This window comes from Uloborus diversus, chromosome 4 (genome assembly GCF_026930045.1).
Source record: "Uloborus diversus isolate 005 chromosome 4, Udiv.v.3.1, whole genome shotgun sequence".
Taxonomy (NCBI): domain Eukaryota; kingdom Metazoa; phylum Arthropoda; class Arachnida; order Araneae; family Uloboridae; genus Uloborus; species Uloborus diversus.
In genome coordinates this window covers 108,371,453-108,390,282 of record NC_072734.1, presented here as the reverse complement: position 1 = coordinate 108,390,282, position 18,830 = coordinate 108,371,453, and the positions used below count along the sequence as shown (strand labels likewise).

Sequence of the window (18,830 nt, the reverse complement as noted above, 5' to 3'; positions counted from 1 at the left end):
GCAGTTTGAGCAAAAATTTGTCTAATTTAAAATGGTTAAAGAATTTATATTTAAACTTTGGCATTAAGTCAGAATTTTAACATTTGTGTTTGTTTGTTTACATGTTTTCATGCCTTAATACGTAATATTTAAATTTTACATATTAAATTAAGCTAAATGAATAAAATTAAATTTTTATCGTTCTTTACACGACTTGACAGCTCATTCACAGCTACTTATTTTAAGCCGCAAATAGTTTTGACTGCTACTTTTGCAAGGTAATTTTATTTTAATAGTAAACTTTCCTAGGATTAATATGCTAATATAGCTGTTTTAAAATTATATAAAACTGTATTTACCTTAGACTTGCTGAAGTTGGGAAGTTAGAAACCCCGAAGCTAGAAGGGAAATATGATACTGGACAAGTGAGCTATACCTGACTATCTTTCTGTTTTAGTATTTAATAGTAATATTAATACCATAAAGTAATAAACAGTATTGCATTTATGTAATGAAAGCCTCTCATAATCCTTTTTTTATATAGCTCTTTTTGCATCGGGTGTTTGGATACAGGGGAGTTACACTTTTTCCATGGATGGCTAGGGTATATGATAGAGATGTCCCAGAGAAAGATTTAAATAGGTATTTTTATTACTTTTAATTTTTGTAATAGTGTTTTACTTTTTATCATGGGATTTTGCAAAGTTCTTTTTTTCACTATATGCTATTGAATACTTAAAATTTTTGTTTGAAGGAATAAAATTGCAATTATATACATAGAGACATTATCAAAACAAAAACATATAATTTTTCGTCTCACAGATCGCTAGGGCAGGGAAAAAAACCGAAATGCGAGTACTAACGTTATACAAAGCGAAGCAACTACTCCTGGGTTAACCTAAAAGGCTTATTTTCAGAATTAGTAGATTAGCTTGAAATGAAATGAATGCTTCTAATCAGGATTGTTTGGTTTAAACCACGTTGGCTTAATCCAAGTGGTATTTTGAAAATGGTTTTTTTGAAAAACTGAGTAGTTTTCCCCCAAATGTTTCCATAAATTTATACATATGATTGGAAGAAGTAAAATCCAATTAATGCAAAGTAACCATCAAAGCTTAAGAGTAAATTATATCCCACCAAAAATATTCTGTAAAAAACTAGCCAAGTCTTGATGGAGCTGCTTGTTTATCTCTAAAAAGTAATGAAATCTAGACAAAGTCATGACATGTGTGTGACTTGGCCGTTAAACATTCTTTATACGTTAGTGTGTACAAGTCGTTTTTGTTTACACGTTTTCCAAGTGGCAATTTTCCATCTTCAATGGGTAGCGGTTCTGGCGACAGATTGGTGCAATGGTGTCATGGAGCACCTAGTTTTGTACCCTTTAATGGCCAAGTCACACAACATTAACTATAATAATGAAGAAATCGCAGTAAGGAACCTTAGACTTGTCATGACTATTTTAATATTTTTTGTAAAGGCGGTATGTCGATCTCTAATAGTTTGGTTGGGCTCTTGTGTTTTCTAATCAGGGTCACTCCAGATCTTTGATTAGCCTAGTTTTTATAGTTTTCCCTTTATGTGGCCATTAAACCCTAACTCTGTACCAAATTTCACCTCTCTGAGTTTATGGGAAGTACTAGTTCTATTTTGATGATCATGAGTGAGTGAGTGTCATAAATGCGAAACTTTGCTTTCGCTTAACTTCGGAACTAAATGACCTACAGACTTGAAATTTTGGATTTTAAGTATGTAATTATAGCTTACTGGATGACGAAAATTTCTGCGTTCTGGTCTCATTCAGAGGTTTTCAAATTGTGGCCTGAAAATGCGGCAAAATGGTTCCAGTAAAGGATGGTACGGCAGTGTTTGCTTTGCGCTCGACTTGGCGAGGGCACTGCCATGCCCCCCGATTATTAAATTTGCAAACTTTTTTTTTTCTTTAATATAATGCAAATTTGCTAAATAGTTTTCCTTTTCTTTCTTATTAGGTATATAAATATAACACAGACCAATTATGTTTTTCTAAAATTAAATAGAGAAAAAATCTTAGTAGTTTGTTGTCATATATTTTTCTTTCATTCCTCTTTTATATTTCAACATAGCCCAAAATGCATATTTCAGCCAAACTTTCATTTTACTACCTAATTTGCTTAATTACTTAAGAGTTAAAGAGATAAATCATGAATCATTTAAGCAATCTGTAGTGTACATAAATGTAAAGTCTGCAGAATATCAAAATGACAAGGGGGGGGGGGATTGCACACTTTTTGACATCTACAATAGACTATGCAGTTTCAGCAAGAAAAAAGAAAGATGTATTTAAAAAAAGCAAAAAATATTTGTAACTCTGTGCTCTTATAACAAAATTTAATGTCAAATTTTCACCTCTTAAAAACTTTTTTAATCGCAATCTAATAAAAGGATGCTGTATGAATAGTAGAAGAATAAATTAACATTAATTTTTAATAGTAAAATGCTTTCATTATTGAAATGTGTTAAAAGTATAGTTTCATTATTTGGGTTTGTATTGTAAAAAGTACGGAATAAATTAGGATTGGAAAAAATCTTCAGAACTTGACTTTTTATTTGAGGGTTTTAGTTGAATTGATTTTTTTGAAAAAGAAATTGTATTCTTAAATGCATTAAACCAAGAGAAATAATGTCTGCAATGAAAAACATAATGATTTTCTTAAACGTTATGTGTCCTATTTGTATGAGTCTTTTCAATGACACATTTGCATAAATTATTACATAACTAACTTTTTTTTGTCTTTAAAACAAAATATCTATCTTATCTTCTCATTTTTAAAGTTGTGTAATGTACATCAGACTTGTGATTCATTTGCAGGTACTGCAAAATAGTTTCTATGCTTAGAAAACTTGATTTTAATTTGACTTTTACTTATATATTTATCATAGAAAGCTATAATTATAAGGAAACTGATTTACAAGATTTTATTCTTAGTTATTAATAATTATGTGTTAACTCTCACAGTAAATTATTTCTTTGATTATTCATTTGTGCCAAGGTCTGTTACTAAATTTATGGTATACTTTTCTTTTTTGAAATTAAAGATTTTCAAACAATATTGTTCCTATTGAAAGTACTACTTATGTAGAAATGAAATTAAGAGATTTTACTTTTAATTATGTAATTAATCATCAAGTATTTAAGTATAAATGTGAATATTAAACATTCATTAATTATTAAATCATTTAGTATTCATGAATTTCCAAAAATAAAACTGTTCTTCATACAAATTGTGATTAAAACCAAATAAACCTGGTTTAAACAAACAAACAAACAAAAAAAAACTGGTTTAAACCAAAAAAAAAAAACAGCATTTTTCCAACCCTGCTTCTAATATGCAATTTTCTGACAACCTCATTAAGAAGAAAGATCTCCTACTTGAGGATGAATGAAATAACAGAAGCATATTTGATTCGGAAAAAATTATTGTTCATTTTTTTTTCATGCTCTCTTGTACATGGTCATAATGTGAACTGAAAAATGCTTTTCAAGAGTTTAAAAAAATGTAATCATATTTTTGAATTTATTTTGCTATTGCTGAACCAAAAAAAGGTGACTGATTCTGTAAGTCATTGTAATCATCTTAGACCATATGTTCTCTGACAAAAATTATTTGTACTGTTGTGTGCTATCACTTGTTAAACTTTTCTCCATCTTTATTGAATCATACTGTATAATTTGATAAAGTTGTTCATGCACCTTACTCAAGCTTTTCATCTTATTTAGGGAAAGTGAAGAGTCAAGTTCTGGATACAATCATGTTGGTAAAGAAGTCAAAAGTCATACTCATACTTATTACCAAGTTCTTATCGATTCAAGAGATTGTCCATACGTAGTAAGTACTTTTCTTTCATTTTCAGAAAAGCAATAAAACATGCACTCCGCAAAGTGTTTTCAAATATGACATCTTCCTTCTTTAAAAACTGCTTTGCTTCTTCTGTTTTAGTGATGATTTTGAGTGCTCTTATTGCTTTTTTCAGAGAATTGAAAACAAGATAAAAGAAATTGACATTAATGTGTAAATGTATAAAGAATGTACAGCGCTGTTTTAAAAACTGGTTAGATTTTAAATTGAATCAATCCAAACTTATGAACTTTTTAAATAGTAAAATCAAGATCTTTCATGAACCTTATCCTATTGTATGGTTTTTTGAGAGTTTGAAGTGCCTCTTTGTTTTAGTTTTAAAAAGGTTTTAAATTGTGTTATAAATTAATTGTATTTCAGTATGTTATTAAAGTTTGAAGATTTGTTTATTATATTTGAAAAAAATCAGTTCTGCTCTGCTCACTTAGGTAGCGTTCGCATACCTGGACCGGTGAATAACCACAGGCGTTCTATTAGAGCTACCGGTTAGCATAAATACAGATGCTAAAGCGTTGGAGATAGTAAGCGCGAACGTCATTAGCTGTCATGTGATCAACCAACCGGTAGCTGCCGACTGAGGCAGACTCTACCCCAGGCTTGGGCGAGAGGGCGCCGCGCCCAACTTGCCCTTTGATTTTTAGAATGTGCCCAACTTGTGGACTTATCAGAAAATGGAGCCCTGATTACCTTTTTGTTCATAAACAGGCACCTTTTTTGATTTAGGATTTTTACTAAGAAAAGGAAGGGAGCCAGTGTCCTCCCCCCCCCCCCCCTTGTTTTCCTACAATGTCTTTCTTCTAAGTGAAAATAAAGAACATTGGCCTCTCCCCCCAACTTGGATTGCCACTAAGCTGACTATGAGAAAAACATGCCTTCCATTGTCAGTTACCACAAAGGATGAAACGTGACCAGGGCATTGTAGAGAGAGGGCCGTGTCGTCCCTATGTGCGAGGCACGACAGCGCCAGAGTCGCAAAGGCACCTAACCTAACTCTACCAATCAAAAATGTTCTAAATGGGGGAAATCTCGCCGACCAAAGAAATAAAAAATAAAATTTCACTTAGCATTATATCCAGGGCCCGATCAAGCCAAAATGATGCACATGCCCTGGAAAAATTTGGTGCCCCTCTCACATGAAAATCTGCTCATTTTTTCATGTGGAAGTTTTCAAAAAAAGGCAGAAATGAAAAAATTCCCCCTTATTTCGGTGAACCTAAAATTGAAGCAACCATCTTGCTACCTATCTAAAAGAAAAAAATATTGCCTCGTTGAGACTAAACATTCTATTCAAAACGCGAAATGTTTTACAATGAAAACACATGATGCTAATTAATGCATAAACTAACATTTTTCTTCCTAATTCCTAATGTGAAGCCGTGAATACTGTTTCGGTATGTCTAAAATACACAAGGGTGAGGAGCATATGAGGCACAAGAAATTTTCTATTCTCATTGTGGATCTTGAGGTGAAATGTTGCATTATAATTTGTTTGATATGCAGTATAATTTTTGAGATTTTGAATTATTGTTCTTGGTAATTCGACTATTTTATGTTGTCATACATAAAAAATAATGTAAGCTCATTTGCATATATTTTATTTGTACGTAATATTTCGATATTGTAGACAACAATTGGGGTTAACTTTTTAGTTCCATAAAGTAACGACTTGACCTAATTACTCAATTCCTCCCCTCCCTCTTCCTCCTTTTTCTTTAAGTAGTATTTGTTTGTCAAAAAAAAAGAGGTTTGAATAATGTATTTGTTTTAGATATCTTATTCAATGCCTTCCATATTTTATAATTATTGGTTTTACTAGAAGAGGATTTCAATTTCAGATTTTCAGGGGTAATATCCTCTATACTTCAATTTAGAAATATAATGAGCACTCTGTTATTATGTTTTAAGAGGCATAAATGTTTGATTAGTTATTCAACAATCAGAGATTAGAGAGACATTTAGAGCAGCATTAACTTTGATATTTTAAATATTTTCTTTTTCCAAAACGCATTAGCGTATCAGAGGAGCAACTCTACTTGAAATGACTATGAGATATGAAGTTAAAAACTTACACTGTAATCCAAAATAAAATACACGTTTTTACATTTTTAAGAAAAATTAAGTGCCAAACTTAATTTTTTCTATGTCATATTGGTCTACAAAATTTCAATCCTGTGTACTATATTTTCGCCGAACGCCACAGCATAAAGCCACTCAAAAGGCATTTGCACGACGGCGTTGATCAGGCTTGGCGCAGGACTGTGTAGAGATTTAGCAATGTTTTTCCAAGGGCCTTTAACTTTGTGATCACTACTGATAAGCCACTGCTGAATTCCCAGAATCACTTCCTTAAGCCTTGCCTCAGGGTTTGCATCATTTAATACTGGCTGTCATCTTTCCTCTTTATCGTTTCATGACAAGGGAAGTGTTTCTTTGTCCAATTGACATGTGTTTTAAGATAATTTTAACTCTTCTCTTCCAGCCAGATAAGCATTAAGTTAGCCCTGCATTTTATAATCTTTCATTCAAATAATGTAAAAGTATATCATGTTTTTGATAGTGCTTTTACATTTTTGAGCTAGAATTAACAGGTGCACCACAAATCCACTGATCTGAAATCCGTGCCATTTTCTTTCGGATTTTTTTTTTTTTTTTTGGCATTGCGAATTTATTTTTATTTTATTTTATTTGAGTCTTTTATAATCTAAATCGCGACTTTTTGCTGAAACAGTTGTTTTTGGGGATATTACATTCTGTTTCTTTATTATGCATTATACTCATGCCGATCATTTTTGGTCCGAAAAATACATTTGTATTTTTGCTCAATTTTCTTCATATTTACTACTGAAAAAATGATAAAAAATATGGAAAACCGAAAGCAGATGCTAAAAGATTGCTGCAGATTAAGAGCAAAACGCTAATATTTTGCGTGACAAGTGCCATCAAAGAAACTCAAAAATACAAAAAATTCAGCATATACAAAGCCGAATGTGGATGATTTTGGACAGTTCAATTAAAAACAATTGACACAACTGTTGAAAATAAATACCAAGTGCTTTTAAACTGGCGATGTTTATTGGTTTTTGTTTCCTTATGGGGTGGTTATTCCAAGAGTGGATTTAAAAGTTTTTTAAGTTACAGCTAGTAGCAACTGAAAGAATTAGTTATCATAATTTTTAAAAAATGATTAAAAACTATTCAAATGTCCTAGGAAGTAATTCATGAATGTTTCAAAGTTTTTATTATTGCGACAGACATTTGAAACCAGGAATAACAGTATATATCCTACGACTATATCCGCTAATGCTTTGAAACGATAACATGCCTTTTAGTTTCGAAAAAATGCCCTTTTCTCAAAAAAGTGCCTTTCGTAAAAAGACAGCACCCTACCATTTTTTAAATCCTTGGAGGAAGAACTGGTTGAGGTATGCGAACAAAGTGTTAGTAATTTTTGAAATTATATTTTCTGGTTTTTGCAATTTTGTCATCATTGATTTTATTTTTATTTTTTTAGCACTTTACTAAATGAAATGTCAACATTGTTATGTAGTAAAAGTAAATTTTAAAACTTGCAAACTTAATTCAATGCAAAATTTTTTTTAAAAACCATAATCATCTCTGTTTTTTATACACAATTCTTCTTTTGAAATCAAAATATTTCATCACTTTTACCAAATGTTTTATTTCAGAGAACACAAACTGAAGCTGTTACTTTCCTAGGAAATCAAGACAATAGCCGATCACTGTATGCGATTCCAGGTATGCTTTTATCCAAAATATTTATAACTAGTGGTCCCCACACGGCTTTGCTGGTAGTAGAAAATTAAAAGGTCAATTGGTTTGGCTCTATATTTACAAATATTGGATGATGAGCCTCTGGCCAATTTGCTATATTCATTTGCTTGCCCATGTTACTGTTCCACGTTATGATAATTTCGTAATTTAGTCGTCCACGTTGTGATAATTTGCTTGTTAAAATGTTCTTAAAATTGGAATAGAAAAGGAACAAAATCGAATTTTCGAAGAATCGCTTCGAGGTGCACACCCCCATGCTACAAACTAACTTTACCAAATTTCATGAAAATCCGCCGAACGGTCTAGGCACTATGCGCGTCATAGACGTACAGACAGAGAGACTTTCAGCTTTATTATTAGTAAAGAAGATAACATAGGCTCAGAGAAGTTAGAGATAGCTTTTTCTGCTTCTTGTTGCAGTTCATAAACGGTTAAGATGTAAATGTCAAGTATTATTGTAATTTCCAAAATTTTTGCAAAAATTATAGGGTAAAAAAATGATTTCCTCAAAATTTGTAATTTTATATATTCTTAATGCTGGAAATTTTACTCTAGTTTAATTGTAATCCATCATTTTTTAACATTTTTTGATGCAATGTTAGTTTAATTATGAACAGCTTTTTTTCATGTTAGTTTTAATTCTTGCCATCTCAGTATAATTTGCAGCCAAAATGCAGTCATTCTTGTCTGAAGTTCTGCAATAAATATAAATTGTTGTGATGTAATCATTTCATTTAAGAAATTCTTCTTCTTTCTCTTAATATTTTATTTTAGATTTCCCTTTCTGCCTTGCTGTCTTTTCTGCAATGCAGTGTAGAAATTTGCATCCATGTTGTTGAATATTTATTTATTGTAAGTTACGTGCTATAACGTACATAAACTGGTGTGCAAAAATTAGGGACAAAGTCGAAAAATTAGCATATTAGCTGAACGAAGAGGCAGAGCGGACAGAAAGACCAATTCGGAGATTAAGTAAGGTGATGTACGGTAGCACATGCGCAGATATGCAGGCAGGCGTAATGGGGGAGGGTCTGAGTAGTATAAAGCATGTTGTCGGTGTAAGATCAGTATTTCTGGCAAAGAGATTGCACGCCGTATAGCAGTTAAAATCACACCCAGTTGCTGCCTCAGCGAGAAATGGCGAATAATCAATCTGTTAGACGACATCTGGATGCTTTTACCCGAGGTCGAATCATTGGGAAGTTGGAGGAAGGCCGCAGTGTGACAAGTGTGGCTGCAGAGTTCGGAATTGCTCACAGCATCGTTTCACGACTTTGGAGACAATTTCAAACTACAGGAACAACTATCCGGGGGTTCAGTAGTGGTCGTCCACGAGGAACCACACCCTCAGATGACCGGTATATTGTCTTACAGACCAGAAGAAACAGGCGGAAGACAGCGGGAGAAATCGCTAGACACACGACACAGGCGACTGGACGACCGATATCGCGTTTTACCGTGGCCAGAAGACTGTACGGTGGTGGTCTGTTTGCACGACGCCCTATACGGTGTGTACCTCTAACGCCTGCCCATTGGAGAAGGCATTCTCTGTGGTGCCGGGAACACCGGAATTGGAGAGACAATGAATGGGGACGAGTACTCTTTACAGATGTGAGCAGATTCAGTCTGAGTAGCGATTCTCATCGCATACTCATCTGGAGAGAGCGGGATCATCCCTCGAACATCATTGAAAGGGACAGGTATGGAGGTCGTGGTGTTCTCGTTTGGGGAGGCATCATGCTTGGTAGTCGTACAGACCTTCATATCTTCGACGCAGGTTCAGTCAACGGGACCCGTTATTGTAACGAGATTCTTCTTCCATATGTGCATCTTTTTAGTGGAGCTATGGATCCGCTGTTCCTTTTCATTGTCGACAATGCACCATGTCATCGCACAGTAGCTGCCGAGCAGCTCTTAGAGAGTGAGGATATTGAACGTATGGATTGGCCGGCACGATCTCCAAATCTCAATCCCATCGAGCATGTATGAGACTTTCTAGGCAGATGCTTGGCAGCTCGTACCTTACCACCAGTAACGATTCGGGAGCTTCGATTGGCGCTGCAAGACGAATGGGCAGCAATGCCTCAACAACTCATTGACACCCTCATTCTCAGCATGGGCAGACGCTGTGAAACCTGCCTAGCAGTCGGGGGAGATCATATCCCCTACTAAAGACCGGATGTTTCTTGCTGGACACCCATCACAGGGATGTTTCGGCCTTCAGTCTCATTGCGCTCCATGCTACTTTTTCAATAAAGCTTCTTTTTATCCCTCTGATTTCTCTTTTAGTAAGTTTTGTTTACATTACACATGTCCTTACATATTGGGGATCTTACGGTATTAAATGTGTTGATTTGGAAAGCTTTTGTACAAAGTTATATTGAAAAAACCGTCGTCCTTAATTTTTGCACACCAGTGTAGATAATCGCTCTTTTTTTAAATGTAATACACTGAAAACATATAAAAAGCAGCAGCTACAAAATTGAACTGCAAAATTATTTCCCGTTGAAATTATCCTGTAGGCTCTAAACTAAAAGGGAAAAGGTATATTTTTGAACCTCCGTTTTTCCATTTAAACTTTGATTTTTTTCTGCTTTCAATACCCTGTGGTGTTCCTATAGGACATACGCCATATACTCTCAAACATTTTTTAGACATATAGTGTATACCCTCAAGCTTCATAAATTTTCATATTATGACATACCATGTATATGATTACATACATAAATTGTTGCTTAATGGATTACTAGGAGTATACCCTCAGAAAAATTGATGGGAACATCACTGTCAATACCATTGACCTGCTGTCACTGGAGCAAACATAAACTTGCCAACTTAATTTCTAATGTATGATATTATATGCCACTATGATGTTAGCTTTTCAGACCTGTTTTAAGCTCACAAGATGGTTAAAAAAAAATTTTCCCTGGAAATAATTTGTCACAAATGCTTTAAAAATTTAAAATGATTCCCACAAGACAGTAAATCGTAGGATCTGATTGTTGAGGAAACAAATTAACCTGTTTATAACCTGCTTACTAACCTGCTTCCTAATATGAATCTAAAATTCTTATTCCAGTTTTAAATTACTTTTAAGCTTCCGGATTGTATTTATGTTTACAAATTAATAGTTATTAAGCACGCAATTTACTGTAGTTTATTTTATGCGTTAAGTTTTTCAACCTACAATAAAAGTTCGAATATTCAACATTTCGTAACTGAAACAGTTAAATTAGAATTTGTTTCCAGATAGGCAACTCTCTACTTTCTTTCAAAAAAAAAAAAAGCTTATTTTGGTTTAGTAGTAAAGTTAATTAACAATAATGCTAATCCACAAAGCTAATTAACAATAACAGACCTTGAAATTATTCCTTAAGTTTTTGAAAGGGTTTATTTAAATAGCAGGAGACTCTTTAATGCATGCTAGCAGCCAGTGATGTGCGGTCCACCCAAGCAAACCAAGCAGAGCTTGGGCTCTTCAAAAATAAATTTCCATTTTTCATTTGTATGCTCATAATTGACAGGAAGTATGAGTTATAAGTTTTTTCTTTTCATGAATTTCACTGAAAATAAGTTTTGAAACATTTATTAGTCGCTCAAATGCCAATTTCCAAAGAAAACGTACCAAGCAAGGAAAGTGAAATCCACACTGTAGCCCATGCAGCAAAAAAAAAAAAAAATGAAGGGGTGTTGGCATGACAACACAGTGATGCCGTCTCTCCTATCCAATGATAAAAGACTGCTACTAGTGTTTCTTCAGATTCGAAACCAAGCAATCAGTTCCACGCATGGGGGAAGAAGTGTTACAACATTGGCTTTTTTTAGAGCCAAATTCGAGAAACTGTTTATTAGTAATCGGCTGGCTTCAAAAAAATTGTCTGTCTTCTTGGGTTTTATTGGATTCCGAAAAATTTTAAACTACCTTTTGATAAAAGATGAAGCTTTTTAGACTAAGTTCTTAAGACTTATTTTAAGTTCTTCATACTTTTTAACAATTTTGTTTGTTCTTTTTTCACCCTGCTTCAGCTTGCTGTTGTCATTTTGATGACTAATGTTTTTGTCTTCACGATGGTAATTGCGATGGCTTTCGTGTTGCTGGAGTATTTATTATTCCAAGATGGTGATAGCTGTTTTCTATCACAAGCGGTGATGCAGGCACACCTTTCAAGTGATAATAAAGGCCTTTAAAGCACCACATGGCTAAAAATTTAATTGTCGGAGTCAACGCCACACAGCCCCCCCCCCCCCATCCCCATCTCTCGTTGTTACCCATGCTTTAGCTATTATTATTAAAAAATACATCCCTAGTTTTTACTCTTTTAAAAACAACTCACCCAACATGTTTTTTGATTTTGTAATTTAATAGTTTGCTGCTAATGAACGAAGAAAGGAATTCATTTTTAAATGAACTATAAAATTAAATGCAGTATTTGCTTCTAAAAACTCTAAACTTGGTGGTATTTTCGTAGTATTTTATGATGCTGCATATTTTTCGACTTCAGTTTCAGTCATTATTTGTGATTCAGTCATTAAATGTTCTATTTAAGATGACGATTACTAGAATAAATACAATTTACTCAGAAAACGCAGATATATTACAAGCAAATATTATGAAACATAAGTGATAATATGAAGACAATTGGACATTACAGCTGCTTGGGCACAAGCAAGGACCACCGCACGTGCCTGCTCTCTCTCTCCTCTCTCTAGCAGCACTTTTTTTAAAACTGACAACAAGTTTTGTAGAGAGAGGTTGATAAACATTGTTTTCCTCAAAATTGCCTGATTGTGATAACTTGCTTGGTATTATAATTGCTGGATTTGCATTATAGTACAACTTGATGGAATGACTTTGTATTATACCCTTTTTTGACTCATTAAAAGTATTCGATTTAATTAGTACACTGAAAGTTATTTCTCATCTGTGTATAGGTTTAGATTATGTTGCTCATGAGGACATAATTCCTTACACCAGTACAGAGAAACAGCCAATAGCCCATGAATTATTTGATAAGTTCTTGATGTATGATCCAGAGAAAGGTAAATTTTATATTTTTAAAATTCAATGTAGTATTTTATATTACATTAATTAATGATGTAATAGTTATATAATAGGATGTGTTGTGTAAGACTTCACATATTGTACATATACAGGGTGATCATTACCTGGTATTTACATATATCAGGTCCATATATATACATATACAAAGTGTACACGCACCTGAAAAGTCGGGGAAAGTCATTGATTTCGACTATGATTGAAAATGGTTATGGAAATTCATGGTTTTCTGCAAAAAAAAAATGCTCAAAAATCATGCACTGGCTATGGATTTTGAGTTCAAGAGCATGCGTATTTATCGAATTGTACAGATTAGGTGCAAAATTTACTCATCTTAGCCTTTTCGTTCGTTTTTACGCGACAATCCCGATTTTTCACAGATTTGGAAATCCAATTGCATCCGCTTCTCTAATACTCACTCGTTTTTTCTTTACTATGTGGTTCTACCTTTCGCACATTTATAATTATGTGTTTAGCATTATTTTTAACCCTTCTCATTTGTCTAATTGTGTTGTTGAGGGCTTGTAAACTTCTAATTTTGCCGCTCTCATTCGACTCGAAAATTTTAAGTCATTTGCATCATGTTGATTCAAGAAACTCATAAAAATAATCATTAATTTAAGTCCAAAAAAGTTGCAAAAATCAAATTCGGGATTTTATTTAATATTTGTAGCCTGTTCTAAAACCATGATGGTAGGGGTAAGTGGTGTACCTCGGACATATGTGTACCTTGGACCTAGGCTGATTATAGCTCTGCTTATTAAAATATTTGAATAGCAACATGTGTAGTTAAAGTATTTGCCACTAGACGTCTCAGTGCATACCTTTCTGTTTCGTTGAAAGCTCATCTGATTAAAGTATTATTAAAAAAAGAAATATACCATTCAAAAGTAAGTTTTTCCAGATAATTTTATGTATTTTTTATTATGAAACATATATTGTTTATTTTGAAATGAAGGTCATGCATTATACAGTCATGTTCTAGCTATAACACCATGTGATTGAAACAAAGTTAGGCCTAACTGTAACATAATGGTCAGCTATTTTGTTTTTTGTAACCATGTAGTGTACCTCGAACCCAATAAAAGTGCCTAGTTATTACAACTCTTAAAATTTCATGTTCTCCAGTTTGTTGGAATAGTTGGATGAGTATTCCCACTAGTCTTCACATTATCAAATATTATCAATGGCTTTAAGGTCACTGGTTTACATATACTGAACTAGCTGCATTGCCCGGCTTTGCCCGGTCTATTTTGAAAACAAAAATTGTGTCAAGTGACGTATATTCAACAATCAGGCATAAATAAAAGAAAAAAAAATCATCATGTAAAATTTCCCCTCCAAACAATGATGACAGATATTAAAAATACTTTTAAGAAATTAAAATAAAATGAGAAAGATGGATTTAAAAAGCGAAACCATGGAAACACAAAATAAAATAAGTTTCAGAATTAAAAATGAGAAAGATGGATAATGGATTCAAAAAGCGTTACCGTGGAAACACAAAATAAAATGGCTAAAAACTTGAATAGAGAACAAATTCTTGAACTTCATTTAATTCGCTTGTAACTTTTTTTCTAATGGAGATAGAGGGTTAAACTTCCGACCAAGGGTCGAGTTAGATCTGGAGTAAAAAAGGTAGCTCTTTTCAATGGTGTCAAAAAGAAAACTGTAGGACAATTCCTTCACTTTTTATTGAAAAAAATTAATGAACAAAGAATTGCCTAAATTTTAGCTAAGCCTAAACAAATTTGAGCTAAAAACGTAAATAACTCCCGCCGCAATTAAGTTAGAGCATTGGAACTAATTGCATAGAACGCGGAAAATTCTTCCCTTTCCAACGATATATAATATTACTAATTGCGAGTAATTTTTCATCCCCATATTCGGGAATTAATGTGAAAATTGGGCCTTAATTGGAATAAAAAATGAACTATCCATCGAATTGTTTTCGAACTGGTCTGCAAACCTTCTCAGGACTTAAAGGAACAAATTGTGAAAATTTCAGCGAAATCTGCCGAGTAGTTCTCGAGTTTTGCAAGTTCAAACAAACAGACGTTTTTTGGACACTTCATTTTATACTATGTAGAGATGAAAATATTTCTCAAGATTTTGATTTCCTCCTATCAAATGTCACTCATCTCTCAATGCAAAAGTAACAAGAAAATAACACACAAAATGATTTTACTGGTGTGTCAACATCTGAAGCTGGTATTTCTTTGCCAAGGCTTGTCACTCCTGAAGAAATAAGGCCATATCCAAAGGCACTACCGAGAAAACAATTTCATAGGGGAGACCTGAAAGAAAGTCTTGTATTTTGACCGACACAGTCGAAAAAGAGCGTCTTGAAATAGAAAAGGCTAAACTGGCAATGAAAAAAGTAAAGCAAACGAAATCAGTAACCCCCCCCCCCCCCCACCAAGCCAGCTAAAGAAAAACTTTATTATTCCTCAGAGTCTGAACTTGAGAATATTGAAGATTTATATGAGGATACCGATATTTCAGATCATCATTTTAATGAGCTAGAAGATCCAGATAACTTCAATATTCACATTGGTGTTTTTGTTTTCGTGAAATTCGCTTTAAAGAAAACCATCAAATATTTTCTTGCAGAGATTATTTGTATTGCTGATGATGGATATGAAGTTAAATGTCTGAAAAAATATCCAAACTGTCAGAAGTTCCCCAGAGAAGATCCTACCCCTTATGAAGTTGATAAAAAGGATATCATATTAAAGCTACCACACCCAATACTGACTGGTGGATCTGAAAGGCAGCTCGAGAAGTTCACACATTGGAGTTGAAATACCCGATTACAATCTTAGTTAGAAATAAGTGTAGCTTAAAAAAATAATTTTTAGTATGGTTTTCAGAAGTTAGAGCGTGTTGTCATTTTATTTAAAAAGTGAACCATATTAACTCTTTAAGACCGAGTCGGGGGGAAACTTTGCCACAGTTAAGTCCTGACTTTTTCGCCTAAGCTATTTTAGAAATGGAACCGTCCATTCTGAAGACCCCTCGACTGTTCCTCTTCCATTCTTCTGTTTGCTAATTGCAATAGGCGTGGTTAGCTGTCACCTTAATCACTCACGCTTCGGGCGCGCGGACTTCTTTACTTTTGCTCTAATGGTATCTTTGATGGCATTCAAACTTATGTCGAGATGCATAACAGTCATCTTGTTTGTTTTTTTTAGAGTAGGTAAACAAAGAAAAAAAATATATTAATCATAAATAAGAACATTACAGTTCAAGCACAAGCTTAAGATTTATTATGCAATAATTTAAACTTTCTAATTTCAATCAATTAAATTTGCACAAACTGATGAGAATAATTACTGAAAAAATGTTTTTGAAAATATTTTCAAATATTTGGAAGAAATCCCCTATCTCCTCTTTTCCGTTTTTGAGTATACTATGAACAAGTAATAAAAGCTATCCCAGTCAGGAGGAAAAAAAAAAGGAAAGTTAAAAGAAAATAATAGAAAGATAATTTTTCAAGAGTAATAATGAAAAAAAAATATTTTCCTCAAAAAACGGGGGTTAAGAGAATGGTTAGTGGGGAAGCCACGAAATCTTATTTATTTCCCCCTTTTTTTTTCTTTTTTAAAGTAAAACTAGCCTATGTAATTGGATTTTGACATTACTTATTAAATGACAGGTAAAAATGGAGTTTGGCGTCAAAATTTGGGATGAATAGCTCTACCGTAGACTAACTCTTCCAGGGCCATATTTAGGGGAGGGCAGGCGGGGCTACTGCTCCGGGGCCTCCACAACAAAGGGTCCTCCACAATGAAATTTTTACAAAAGATCCTAGCTTTCACGGGTCGAAAATATCGGATATATACATATATTCGGATATATATCAAAGTATCGGATATTTTCGAAAATATGATGATCTTTTCGAACCCTGATTAGGGGCCTCCACTCCTTCATTTGCCTCGGGGCCTCCACACTTCCAAATCCGGCCCTGAACTCTTCCAATTATAATATTCATTCCAATGAAAAAACATAAGAAAAATTCAGTTTTTTTTGGAGTTTTTTGGTTTTATTCCCGCAAAATAAATTAATCCGTAAAATCAATCCGAGTAAAAATTATTTTTCAGTCGATTGTTAATTTTTAACTCTGAAAAGTGAGAGGGCAAGGCCCCTTTACTTTTAAAAGTAAGGTAAAATTGCCCCCAACCCACAAACACACAAGTTGCCATGGTTATCGTATCTAACTAGCTAATCGAATATGATAAAGATGAGAACATACAACTTTTTAACATAGAAATGCAAGATAGATAAATCTGTAAGGAACGAAAGTTTTCTTGTTTTGATGCAACTCTGAAATTGCTTAATTATTATTGACAACAATTTCATATTGGGGGAAGGAAGTGACATTTGTTTTCTCTTAAAAAATCAATTAATTCTAAATTAGTGCTAAAAGTGTAAATGCAACAGATGTAGAAGCACAGAGTTAGATTTTCTTTATATTTATCAGTAAGTAAAATGCTGTATGACATGATTTTAAAAACATATTCCCTATAATTTATTCTGATGATGTTTTCCTGAATAATGCCATTTATACAGAAGTAAATATGTACTTTAATTTGTTTGAAGAATTGAACAATTAATTTATATTTTCAAGGAAACAAAGTTGTGGGATATGCTACTGAAAGCAAGAGATAATGTCTTTATAAATTAATTAAATGAATTTAGGAAAGAATTAAATCCCATTTTTTGGTGTTTGTTACACTACAATCGTTAAAGGAATATTACAATGTGACTTAGCCCCATTAGAAATTTATGTTTATCCCATTTCAGAGACAACTGTTTTTGAAGATTTAAGCAGATTGTCATTTTTTCACCTTTTTTTTTTGTAAATCATGGTTCTGAATTTACATGTTGACAAACTGACTGAATTTCCCAAATTAATGAATAACATGTTGGTCAGAAGAAAATTAGAAAATGCTATTTTGTGATTAAATTTTTATAAGTGCAAATATATATTATATTGCTAGCAAGTATCACTTTACTCAAAATTTTGAACTCTAAAGGTAAAGTGGATAATACGGTAGTTTGTAAATTGTATAATATCGTAACAAAATTCTTTTCTTTCGACCATTCTAAGAGAACTAGTATCTAAGGCATTTTAGTCACCCGTGCCACCTGAATACTGGAGTTGATTGACCCATGCATACATTTTTACATATTATGTGTGTTTTAAGTCCTTATGGAATTATGACCTCCTATCTCACTTTTTGTGGGGCGCTACTGTTTGGGTAACAGTTGTGTGGTGGGGTGCAGTATATTTTCACGAGCAAGTTAAAGCTCTGGGCAGATTTCTTTTGTTTAGATGCCTTCCAAGCTCTGATTTGCTGAGTACTACTTTTAAGTTTCTAAAACTGGAAAGAAATAATTACATTTGGGTTGAAAATAAAAATAATGAAAATAGAAAAGGTTAATAGATGGCGAAATAATGCAAGTAGTAATTGCACACCTGTGTTTCGAGGTTCCTTGTAACCCTAAAGCATGTATATGCAGTTATTTGCAAAGTTTGTGCTTTAATGTTGCACGAATTATCATAAAAATTATACAAAACATTAATTTATAAATCCTAGAATAGAATTTATTTTTAAAAAAGTGGTACAAAAAAGTGAGGATTAGAAGTGGAGGAAATTGAAACGAAATCGTACAACACATTCATCTTTTCTCATTTTTTGAGGAAGCCAAGCGACATCAAGTCATTAGCAGCTTCCCATTCATGCAGTTGTCGCTATCACTTGCTAAATAGCTATCGGCTAGAAGAAAGGGTCTTCTTCGGGGAGGTCTCGCAGTAGGGTGTCTTCTTCCACCCACCACCCCTGAATTCACAGAACTCGGCCGGATACGGGCGGTCTCGGATCTAAGCTACAAAGCCGTATACGGCCGGCCTCGGTCTTAAGGAGTTAAGATAATAAGATCCAAATTTTTATTTATCTTTGAAACAAATAAAAAATGTATTTCTAAAATTACGTGTGGTTTACTGATTGATAAATAGTGATGTTCTTACTGAAAATCATGTTTTCTTTACCTGTTAATCATTGGTCCAAGGTACACCATCCCAAGACCCAACCGTC

General features: G+C 33.4%; 1 protein-coding gene across 4 annotated transcripts in view; it reads left to right on the top strand.

The window, feature by feature from the left end:
• The first annotated feature begins 75 nt into the window (after nt 1–75).
• Nucleotides 76–18,830, top strand: part of LOC129221586 (polymerase delta-interacting protein 2-like) — a 60,719-nt gene continuing 41,964 nt past the window's right edge. For all 4 annotated transcript variants that reach the window (XM_054856097.1, XM_054856096.1, XM_054856098.1 and 1 more), the window contains exons 1-6: nt 76–257; nt 344–404; nt 524–621; nt 3,740–3,848; nt 7,565–7,634; nt 12,603–12,710. In XM_054856097.1, the coding sequence (XP_054712072.1) occupies nt 157–257; nt 344–404; nt 524–621; nt 3,740–3,848; nt 7,565–7,634; nt 12,603–12,710 (547 nt within the window). In that variant the 5' untranslated portion in view covers nt 76–156. The remainder of the gene's footprint in view (nt 258–343; nt 405–523; nt 622–3,739; nt 3,849–7,564; nt 7,635–12,602; nt 12,711–18,830) is intronic.